The sequence below is a fragment of the Ascaphus truei genome, chromosome 5, assembly GCF_040206685.1.
Source record: "Ascaphus truei isolate aAscTru1 chromosome 5, aAscTru1.hap1, whole genome shotgun sequence".
In the NCBI taxonomy this organism is placed as follows: Eukaryota; Metazoa; Chordata; class Amphibia; order Anura; family Ascaphidae; genus Ascaphus; species Ascaphus truei.
The window spans coordinates 45,152,834-45,165,019 of NC_134487.1; the positions used below are offsets into that span (position 1 = coordinate 45,152,834).

General features: G+C 44.7%; 1 protein-coding gene across 3 annotated transcripts in view; it reads right to left on the reverse strand.

Moving 5' to 3' along the window:
* CELSR1 (cadherin EGF LAG seven-pass G-type receptor 1) overlaps positions 1–12,186 on the reverse strand; it is a 217,984-nt gene that overhangs the window by 92,015 nt on the left and 113,783 nt on the right. For all 3 annotated transcript variants that reach the window (XM_075599787.1, XM_075599786.1, XM_075599785.1), the window contains exon 5: positions 4,746–4,834. In XM_075599787.1, coding sequence (XP_075455902.1) covers positions 4,746–4,834 — 89 coding nt within the window. The remainder of the gene's footprint in view (positions 1–4,745; positions 4,835–12,186) is intronic.

A 12,186-nucleotide genomic window follows, 5' to 3' on the forward strand; every position in this document is an offset into this window, starting at 1 on the left:
TCTCAAGGAGTATGCTGCAACACACAATGAGGTAGGTTATATAGCTCCTCCTATCTTGATTGATTGAGGCAACTGGAGGAGCAGTGGCCCTGGAGGTGGCAGGACCATCCAACACTGTCCGACACTGTTGGGGTGCAACATGCAAGTATTTTAGGTACTGTTTAAGTTTTTAATGCCTCCCTAGTAACCAAATACTTTATAAGATGTTCCTAATTTGTTCCTAATTTATTTCGTGCTTAGACTGGCAAAGAGTCTTAGGCAAACATTTGACTTTCAAGCAGCGGTCTGCGATCACCAATTTCTTTAAACAGGGCCTCTTCTCGCCCCCTTTCCCACCGCTGTTTTTATTTTAAAAATTGAATGCTCCGTGCAGGGAAATAATTTGAAATATTCTGTGTCTGGGGAGGTTAAAATGAAGCCGTCCTCAGGGCTGTGTATATGTAACCCTGGTAACTTCAAGCTCATGAAAGGAAGAAAATCAAGATTCTTACCACCATATGTATTTATTTTTTAAGAGCGGGACATGCGCGGGGGTGAGATACTAACATTATACGAGTTAACGCAGGGGTGGCCAACTCCAGTCCTCAAGGGCCACCCCCAGGTCAGATTATCAGGATATCCCTGCTTCAGCACAGGTGGCTCAATCAGTGGCTCAGTGAAAGACTGAGCCACTGATTGAGCCACTGTGCTGACGCAGGGACTGATTTAGCCACCTGTGCTGAAGCAGGGATAACCTGAACCTGACTTGTTGGTGGCCCTTGAGGACTGGAGTTGCTCGGAGTTAAACTCATATAGGCTGTAGAGGTGCATTGCTGACTGAATCTACCCAAGGAAGCCAATTACATTTATAAGTGGTTTCTTCCCCGTTGTGTAGAACTGGCTTTTTATCCCTTTTGCAGCAATGATAATAGCCTGTAACACAACACGTAGCAGCAAAGGGGTTACATTTATAATAAGGTTGCATCAAGTGTCCATGGAGGAGGTGACAAGTCACTGTGACCTCACCCCGTGGATCAGGTTGCTAAGAGACTGTTGTGCTATTCATTTAAATCGAGCCTTCATGGTTCATGGTTACATTTGTCCGAAAAAAAAGAGTCAATAGCTCAGGAGTCCTTGGCATTTTCGCACATAAAATGCTTTCAATGGCATTTAGTTTGTTTAAAGATGCAATGTCCAAAATGTAGCACTAGTTTTTTTTGCTTCTTCTGGGTTTTTTTTAACCCCTTTTGAGGAAGTTGAATAAACATTTAATCATTAATAAAAAAGCAATTTGCCAGCATTTTTTAAATACAATATCACTAGATATCTTTTTGATTGTTAATGTCAACACCACACACATTTCCTGCAGGTTTGTGCCACAGAACTCCAGCTATATCTGATCGTTATTTTTTATTTAACCCTGTGGGTGCACTTTGACGTAGTTATCATCTCATGGGATCCCCAGGGGCCCCATGAGGTAGGAGCTATGTCCTATGCTATTTATGTTCTGCGCTCTCGTGGCTGCCTGAGGATCGGCAGAGGGCTCCTCCCGTTCCATTTCGTCATTAGTGACGCCGTGATTCTCAGGAGCGTGCCCCCTGCCATGCAAAGGGTTAACAACTAGGTCATAAGGTCTGGCACGCCAAGGGCCCCACGATGTAGGGATGTAATGATGTAATGATGTAGGGATGTAATGATGTAGGGATGTAATGATGTAGGGATGTAATGATGTAGGGATGTAATGATGTAGGGATATAATGATGTAGGGATGTAGTGATGTAGGGATGTAGTGATGTAGTGATGTAGGGATGTAATGATGTAGTGATGTAGTGATGTAATGATGTAGGGATGTAGTGATGTAATGATGTAGGGATGTAGGGATGTAATGATGTAGGGATGTAGTGATGTAATGATGTAGAGATGTAATGATGTAGGGATTTAGGGATGTAATGATGTAGGGATTTAGGGATGTAATGATGTAGGGATTTAGGGATGTAATGATGTAGGGATGTAATGATGTAGGGATGTATAGATGTAGGGATGTATAGATGTAGGGATGTAATGATGTAGGTATGAATAGATGTAGGGATGTAATGATGTAGTGGCTATGACATGCCCAAGGAGTGCTCATTTTCCATTGGAGATATTGTGCAGGGAAATGGAAGTGTAGACAACGGCTCTTTCGTTTCCAGATTACTGGCCACCGCGACTATGTGATCGCCCTGAAGATCGGTCACGTGGTCGCCATTTGCCGGAGGGGCCGTGGCACTTTCCCAGATGTCTGTAGAAAAACATGACATCTATGTTTGGGTTGATCCAATAACAGGATAAACTAGAAACACTATGGGCCATATTTGCTAAGCAGTGCTGCTCCATAAGACATCATATGGTGCATTAAAGCTAATGGGCTTTAAGGTGTCTTCTGGCGCCAGAAGGTCTATTATAGAGTAGCGCGTCTCAGTAAACATTGCTGAATACTCTATTCTACAATGTTTGCACGGCAAAATAAATAGCAACGGGTAAACCCATGGACCTCAAAGCGACACCGCTCAAAACGTCAGAGGTCTGAAGCCCAACAGTGAGATTTCACACCCCTGTAACTAATTACAAATAATTAGCAGAAGCTCAGCTTCAAAGGGGTATCATTGCTAATGTACAGGTACTGGACAAAGGCTGCGTGTAATAATGGGCTACAATGAAGTCGCTTGAGACTGCTGCCCACTGACCTGAAGGAGAATACAACAAGGAAAGATGTCAAGGTAAATGTGAAGCGCTGAACATTCCTGAGACGTCAGCAGCATCTTTCCATGCAAGGCAGATGCACAGCAGGTAACTTAATACACTGCTCATGTGAAGTTGACAAGGCTGTTAATATGCGCGTGAAACCCGATCAGCCTATTTACGAGTCACTGCACACCTTTGGTTCATCTTTCCTGCATCATCGTAGCCCTTAGCGCTCATTTCATTGTTCAGCGTGAAATTCAATGCCCGCCCGCCATCAGCCTCGCCTACTGCGTCTTCAAAAGGAGCAAAATATTTTACGGGGGGAAAAAAAATAGCTCAAATCTTTCCCTGCAGGTTGAACGGCATGGGTTTCTCTTCCACCCACCCCAGCCAAAATACAGTTAATATAAAATATACACTTCCTCATGGTGCACTAACATATCACACAAGGCAGAACTTGCGGGAACAACTTACAATGTAGAAACCGGTGCTTAGTGAAGACTTTATATACCAGTTGGAGAGAATTCTCACTCACCTGTACTGAACCTGTATTTACTGTAAAGGTAAGATTTTCCATTGCAAATCACTCTACAATAGCATTCGTTCTGCCAGCAGTGTTATCACTTCTACTTTATACAAGCAAAAACTCATTTGCATATACACACACATGGTACAAAAATATTCTTATTTATTATTTATTTTTAAGTATACTAGTTTATACTAATAACAGAGGTAATAGCGTCCACGCTGATCGGCACTTTTATTTCTTTATTTAAGAGATCGCCTCTTGCCCTTCAGAATATATATATATTTGAAATAGCTGAAAATGGAGCTCTCCCCAGAGCCCAGCACAGTCTAAAGGTTACTATAGTAACTCAGAAGCTAGAGATTAAGAAAATCATGAGAAAAAAAGGGGGAGGGCAGCACATGATCAGGGTCCGAGAGACGAACATTATAGGAGTTACATTCATTGGCTTCTTGGGGGATTGCTGCTTTAAGGCAAGGGTGCTCAACTCCAGTCCTGAACCCAAACCCCCCCACCCCCTGACAGGTCAGATTTTCAGGATATCCCTGCTTCAGCATAGGTTGCTCAATCATATCCTGCTTCAGCACAGGTGGCTCAATCAGAGGCTCCTGTGCTGAAGCTAGGATATCCTGAAAACCCGACCTGTTGCGGGGGGCTTGAGCACTGGAGCGGAGCACCCCTGTTTTAAGGCATGAAAGCAAAAAAGTGTCAACAAAGAAATCGTGCCCCAAAAAATGCACAACCTACTGCAAGCAGAGGACCCGGAGGCAGAGAACAAAGAACGAAGAGATTCATATTGCTTTGACATATCTTAAGAAGCAAGTCTGGTAAGAGCAGATAATGTGAGGGAAATAAATTAAATAAATCAAGTCTGTTAAGAAGCGCACATTGGCGTCCTGTGTATTCTCTCACTTGTGTCTTCCTAAGCTTGTCTGGTACATTCACAGCAGAAATTTCCTAACAAACTGATTTAGTGCAAGCCATGTAGAGAGCCCACCAAAGCAGTTTAGATTTATTGGCTTTGAATGCTCTTATTTGTATTAAAGTTTAAAAAAAAAATATTCATTTATTCACACAAACTGTATAAAATGTCTGTTTCCATTAAAAAAAAAATGGAGTTGAAATGTTTACAAGCAAGGGCAATATTTAAAATTAAAATCCAATGGCTACTTTCCCCTAACATGGCACACTTTATACAAACGTACTCCTCATTCTCTATGCTGGAATTTTCCTGCACACAACAGTACGCACATGGGCAGGAAACCACAAGATACCTTTTAGTGTAGAATACAATCCCTAAGAACACGAACTCTACAACTGTCAAAATACTGTCTCATTTACCTACATGTCTTTGCTACTTGTAACTTGGGTCACAGCATTTTTAAAGACTGAAGAGTAACGCAAGATAAAAAGTAAACAGATCCGAAGTGATTTGCTCCCGCCTGGTTTGCCCCTCGCACACACAAGGTGCTGCGTGCATGACATTAAGCGATGATTGCGGCGGGTAGCGCGTTACCTTGTTGTAGTAGTACACCTGCACAGAATGCCACTGTCCGTCACTCACGCCCCCTTCCACGTACGGGGTGACTTTCGTAGTGGTTTCTCCTGTAAGATCAGTTCAAAAATGTACAATTCAGTATTCAGATATTTCAGTCAGTCACATGCAAAACTGATCGTACACGTTGTATAAAAAGATATACAGCGTTCAACTATTCTTTTCCACGGCATTTTCAACGTAAACTCACTGATAGTCTGTTCTTTTTTTTTTTGTAACTTACTTTTTATTTGAATTTTATAAAAACAAAGGAAAGGGGATATTGAAAATAGAAAAAATGGGGGGGGGGGGGGGTACCACACTTTTAACATATGTATCAGAAAATATAACGACGCTCGACCACATTGATTCAGAGATTCACATATTAATAATAATAATCGCATGTTCTTGTATAGCGCTGCTAATTGTATGCAGCGCTTTACAGAGACATTTTGCAGGCACAGGTCCCTGCCCCGTGGAGCTTACAATCTATATTTTTGGTGCCTGAGGCACAGGGAGATAAAGTAACTTGCCCAAGGTCACAAGGAGCCGACACCGGGAATTGCACCAGGTTCCCCTGCTTCAAACTCAGTGCCAGTCAGTGTCTTTACTCACTGAGCCACTCCCACTCGAGGGCTCCCATACTTTTTTAAATTTTCTTGTATTATGTCTCAACTGCTATTCTGTTTTAACATGGTCTTTGCAACTAGCAGTGCACTTTTTTTTATTTTACATGGATGGGAGCAGGGGGTCAGTGTTAATTTCGGCTCTGGGGGTAGCCCCTGCTTTCTGAGATACTTAAGTGTAAAGTTAGGGCTGGTACCGTCCCCTCCAGGAGAAACAAAATGGCGGTTTCAATCTTTCACATTTTCTGGGGCAATAGGAAGATGCAACGTCATCGATTGTGGCTTCCTGTTGGTCTGCGTCACGAGGGGGATTTAAATATACGGAAGTACCATCTCTAGCTTTCCCTGTATGTATGCTGGAAAGTAGGAACCACTTTCTACCCATGTAAAAATAAAAAGGAGATAGAGGGCATAGGTGCACTGCACCTTTAACTGTATTAACTTACACCTTATTGTAGAAATGCAGCTTTGCTTCTGCCAGAAGCCGGTAACAAAATAGGCAACACTATCTTCCTTTACCTCCCATGCACTCATTCAGTCTGCAACTATGTTGCTGCGTATGTGGGTCCTTGTATCAGAGACCTAAATGAATAGTGCTTGCGAATGCTGCTTTAACCATTTTGCTGTCGGGATTGTGCTGCTTTGCAAGCACCTCTGCATCTGTTAGTTGTCAAAAAAGTGGCACTTTCAACGAACGCACGCTGCACTTGCAAGAGTGATTCTACTGTATATGACAAGAACTGAATTGGTTTACAAATGATGTACAGTATACTGGAAAAAGGATTCTAAAGAAAAACGTAATCTGGTTTAAAGAAAGACATTACTGTTGAATATGCCAAATCTTTTCCCTGAATTTATGTGTAATTGAGCTCTGGTTTGAATAATAATCTTTTTTTCCTCAGATAGTGCAGACAGTGTATGTAATGCAGCACATAGAATTCTGCCGGCTCAATGCGTCCCTGCCATAAAGAGCTTACAATGCTGGGAGATCGTGACATGCCCAAGGACACAGGGAGGCATTCAATCCTGCTTCAGTGGTAGGGTCTTTACCACTAAGTAACTCAATCGTCCCATTCAGTTTTCCGAATAATTATGATGGCACAAAAAACTTCCCAAAGATTATCATTCATAGAATACAGTTTACTGGTGACGGCAGGCCGCAGAAGAACAAAATAATTGGTTGAGCTTCCAACTTGCCATTTCCTTGTTCAGTACGGTACAAATCTGAGATGTGGAAATCTGTCCAGATTATTTTGTGAAAATTCCTTCAACATCTTTGGTCATTTGCACAAACACCAAAAATGTAAACTGAAGGTTATTTGTCCATTTGCAAGGCCAAGGTGAACACATGCAAAACTCTTCAATTCTGGAGAAAAAAAAATCCTACATTTCTGCAAATGTTGGGGTCAAAGTTATTCTCTATGGTAGTCACCTTTTCCTCTTGATTGTCAATGTCTGATTACCCCTTTGTGTGCCCAAGGATGCATCTACTATGTCATGTGATCTGGCAATCCAGGGGCCCCATGATGTAGCTCCACACTAACACCCCCAAACATTAATGAGATCAGCTGTACTGCTGGGCCATAGTACACCTTGAGGTACACTCCTTCCCACAAAGAGCAGCCACTCTACCTTTTGTTCCAACATTGCCCTTATTGCCTCTAAATTGTAAACGAGAGGAGCAGGGTCCTCATTACCTCTCTGTAAGCGAGAGGAGCAGGGCCCTCATTGCCTCTCTGTAAGCGAGAGGAGCAGGGCCCTCATTACCTCTCTGTAAGCGAGAGGAGCAGGGCCCTCATTACCTCTCTGTAAGCGAGAGGAGCAGGGCCCTCATTACCTCTCTGTAAGCGAGAGGAGCAGGGCCCTCATTACCTCTCTGTAAGCGAGAGGAGCAGGGCCCTCATTACCTCCCTTTAAGCGAGAGGAGCAGGGCCCTCATTACCTCCCTGTAAGCGAGAGGAACAGGGCCCTCATTACCTCTCTGTAAGCGAGAGGAGCAGGGCCCTCATTACCTCTCTGTAAGCGAGAGGAGCAGGGCCCTCATTACTTCTCTGTAAGCGAGAGGAGCAGGGTCCTCATTACCTCTCTGTAAGCGAGAGGAGCAGGGCCCTCATTACCTCTCTGTAAGCGAGAGGAGCAGGGCCCTCATTACCTCTCTGTAAGCGAGAGGAGCAGGGCCCACATTATCTCTCTGTAAGCGAGAGGAGCAGGGTCCTCATTACCTCTCTGTAAGCGAGAGGAGCAGGGCCCTCATTACCTCTCTGTAAGCGAGAGGAGCAAGGCCCTCATTACCTCTCTGTAAGCGAGAGGAGCAGGGCCCTCATTACCTCTCTGTAAGCGAGAGGAGCAAGGCCCTCATTACTTCTCTGTAAGCGAGAGGAGCAGGGTCCTCATTACCTCTCTGTAAGCGAGAGGAGCAGGGCCCTCATTACTTCTCTGTAAGCGAGAGGAGCAGGGCCCTCATTACTTCTCTGTAAGCGAGAGGAGCAGGGTCCTCATTACCTCCCTGTAAGCGAGAGGAGCAGGGCCCTCATTACTTCTCTGTAAGCGAGAGGAGCAGGGCCCTCATTACTTCTCTGTAAGCGAGAGGAGCAGGGCCCTCATTACTTCTCTGTAAGCGAGAAGAGCAGGGTCCTCATTACCTCTCTGTAAGCGAGAGGAGCAGGTTCCTCATTACCTCTCTGTAAGCGAGAGGAGCAGGGCCCACATTACTTCTCTGTAAGCGAGAGGAGCAGGGCCCTCATTACTTCTCTGTAAGCGAGAGGAGCAGGGCCCACATTACCTCTCTGTATGTTTGCGCATGTTTGTCCTTTTTTGGCATGTCACTCTGCTTATGTAATTATCAAATCTCTGCACCCCCACTGTACCGCGCTGCGAATATGTTGGCGCTTTACAAATAAACGTTAATAATAATCTACTTGCTCCTTCTGTGCGTGACCCGATTTTACAGGAAAGCGGAACGGAGGACTCTTCCTCTTCCGGTCCGTCAGTGACAGAGCGGTCATGTCATCTCGGCTCTGGGGCCGTGGCCGGTCCAATGCTCGAAGGGTTAAATTGTGCGTTTTTGCCATGCAAAATGTAATATGTTGGAAACCCGGACTTCTCACTGTATTCGTTAAGAATGATCTATGCAGAAAGACTGCAACAAAAACACGATGTGCACACACTTTCTACTTCAAATAAGCACGATTTCACATTGTGTGTTTCTTGTGTGTCCTGTGTAGGCCAGATTGTACAGTTTGGGAAGAAGGAGCGGCTCAGCGAGTAAAGACACTGACTGGCACGGAGTTTGAAGCAGGGGAACCTGGTGTCGCTCCTTGTGACCTTGGGCAAGTCACTTTATCTCTCTGTGCCTCAGGCACCAAAAACATAGATTGTAAGCTCCACGGGGCAGGGACCTGTGCCTGCAAAATGTCTCTGTAAAGCGCTATGTAAAACTAGCAGTGCTATACAAGAACATGCTGTTATTATTATTAGTTGGAGGAGAGGAGGGAGGGTCAGTGGGAGAAAGATCTCGTATTTCCGTGTGAAATGCAAACTTGCAACCTACTGAATAGCAAGTGGATACCTCATTTTGGGAGATATTCGCACACTCCGCAGATGTACACAACGGGAACCACATTGCGACCTGGAATGTTGTTTATCGCGTGGTTTGGACACGCGAGAACTGTCTAATATGCGCAGCGAAAAATGTGCATTGCCAGTCTCACAGTTTAAGGCCTTGACCCCGCTGCCTACTACAGCGTCTGCTGTGGCGGACGCTGCACAGACGAGAGCCCTCCCCTCAATGGCGCCGGGCCCGCTGCGAGGGGGGGCCGCAGCGCTGGGGCGAGAGTTGATCCTGCTCTCAATAGAATTGAGAGCAGGACTCGCGACGAGCGATACGGCACGCCCCCCGGTGGTTCAGCCAATGAGGGCGAACCTGCCGGGTGACGTCATGGCCGCGCCCCCATCACTCCCCCGCCACGACCCCCCCGTCTCTCTTCATGCAGTGAGCTGCAGACCAGGTAATCGGCTGCACGCACCGCCAATCTCGCGGGCGCGCGTTGCAGCGGAGTTACCGGGGCCTTAGCCCAATGAACAGGCCCCAGTGTGCTGGATGGATTATATATAAGGTAACTGTCAAGCTATGAATTATACAAACTGGGAGCTACGTATTGTCATAAAACAGAGTAATTGCAAACAGGAAACTGGAGTGACAGTGAAGACTTGTTGCAGTTCTGTAGCTGTCCTTTGTAACTAATGACTGTCAATGCTATGAAAGGAGCACACTCAGGCGGTCCCATCAAACGCTGATTTGACAATGGAATGCGACAATACCTGCCGAAAATAGCAGCCTGGTACAGTCACTTCTATGAGAGCAGAGCCCAAAAACTAGACACAATAATAATATTCATGAATACAGTAACATTAATCATACCGTAAGCATATGATTTCAGCACAATTATGTCCATCAACCTGCTCACTGTCTGCAACATATTGTTTTACTAACCCAACTGGCAAAATGTGGGTGAGAACCAGCGGTTCTGTGCACATGATAGTTATAGTGACGTTTTAACTCTTTCACTGCCAGAAGCGCTTGACATGCAATGCTTTGCTGACCTCTCCAGCTGTATAATGATTACGCTTGTGACTCCTGAAAATGAGTGTGGTGCCATTTAAAACAGTGCTGAATAAGATCACCCACTGCAAGCCTTGTTCAGTTAGAGAGCTGGGACCTGCAGTAATGGCACATCCAATGATTAATAGGATCTTTCAGTAATGACTTCACCCACACCAATAAGGAAAAACTCTTCCGGGAGGGGGAGGGCTCTCTTGTTTGGTTATGGTGTTTTTTTTTTTTCAATAATACAGTAAAATATGGTAAAAATGATTTTTCACTGCACAGAATAAAATGCCATGGAGATATTCCCCGGCTCAAAATCCAACAGTATGTTCTGCAGGTGAACAGCTATTGCAAAACAAACACTTACTGAGCTGTAGAAAAGGGAGTAAATAAAGGCAAGGCTTTCTGACGAAAGTTAAACATATTCTGAAATTGGCTTTCAGGTCTCCTGGTAATGACCATGTCCCCATGACGTACTTTGGACGTCAACCAGGCCCATGATGTACCAAGTATGTTATAAGGGCACTGAAACGGTTAAATTGCACTTCACCTATAAAATTATATAGGACACTCCTGATCCATTATTGTTAAGTTAAGATGTCAGGTGGAGTCTTAGCTCTTCTTCCCACTAGCTGCTAACTAAATACAGCTTATCAACCACACCCTTTCCGTGTCCTGCCTATGTACTTCCCACACATCCACCCACTAACGCCAAACATCTGAAGCAGGGACTTTTGTCGACTTCCATGATCCTGCAACAATCTAGTTTACCAGACTTTCACACACCCTTTATTGCAACAAGCTTCTGCATTTATCCAAGACAACGTTGAGAGTCATGGCTTCATACCTCTGCTCGTCTCCTGCGCTCTACCCATAACAATCTCCTTCCCACCCCTTTCACCTCTACAGCTTTCTATCGCCTTAAACCCTTTTCCCTCCCTGCACTTTACTCGTGGAACTCCCTCGCACTTAATATACGCCAAGCAGCTTCTCTCCCCACCTTAATACAAACCTGAAAACCCACCTCTTAAATGAAGCATTCCAATAGCCCGGACTCATAGCTATTGTCCCACAGTCACTCCTGCCAAGCACTGTCATCTACTGCACTTATTCCCTCACCTGCTGTCTCTTGTAAATCTCCCAAAATACCACTTAGATCGTAAACTCTGCAGGGCAGGGATTTCCTTTCCTATTGTCTGACTTTGTTGCGCTTATTGTATTATAATTCCCTGTACTTTATTGACTTTGTAAAGAGCGGAGTACACAGTGGGCGCTATATAAATAAAAGATATACATATAAGATATAGATACAGATTAAAATAGGTACACATGCCCTCGTCCCTCATATATAACCCTGCCACATATATACAACCCCACCTCTCATATACACCCCCACTTCCCATAGATCCCCCAACACCCCTTAAAAGACCCCCAACACTCCTTAAAAGACCCATAAAACATTTATATACAAAATAAACAGCCTCTTACCCTTACCCCAGGCTGCAGGCAGAGAAGGTGGTGGCAGCGGGACTGAATCGAGAGGGCAGAGCAGTCTCGTCAGTAAAGCTCCCAATACCCTTGGCACAGCAGCCACACGGCGATGCTGATAGGCTGGCCATGTAGTGAGACACCACATGGACAGCCTATCAGTATCACCGAAGAGGAAGATTGGCCCTATACCGTACAGCAGTGGGGAGGCAGCGTCGTAACCAGTACAATTGGGTCAGTGGCTTAGGCATGTACCAATAAATTCAATTACAAGCAGCAATAGATAAATAAATGTATGATATTATTCCTAGTGTCCCATAAAACCCAACTCAAGCTTGTACACAAACCATACATTAATGGGAAATCAGTCTTGAATGCTTAATTTTAAAGGACACAATAGATATCACAATATATATATATATTGTGACATAGTCCAAAGATATTAGGCAGCTTTCTGCCCGGTTTTAGGTCAGAAAGTGCAGGAATAGTGCAAAATTATCCGTTCCACAGCTTCACATTTACTCAAGCTGGTGGATGGAAAATCCAGACCACAGTTTACAATGTGTCTAGTTCTCCCTCACCTGCTTTCCTAATCACTAGCACAGGTATTTAGAGCAGAGAGGGTTGCTTTTCAGTCTCTCTTCTTAGAGCCTGGGGGTGTCGCTGCTCCCCTGCATCCAGTTCGGGGAGGACGCCCCCTTCA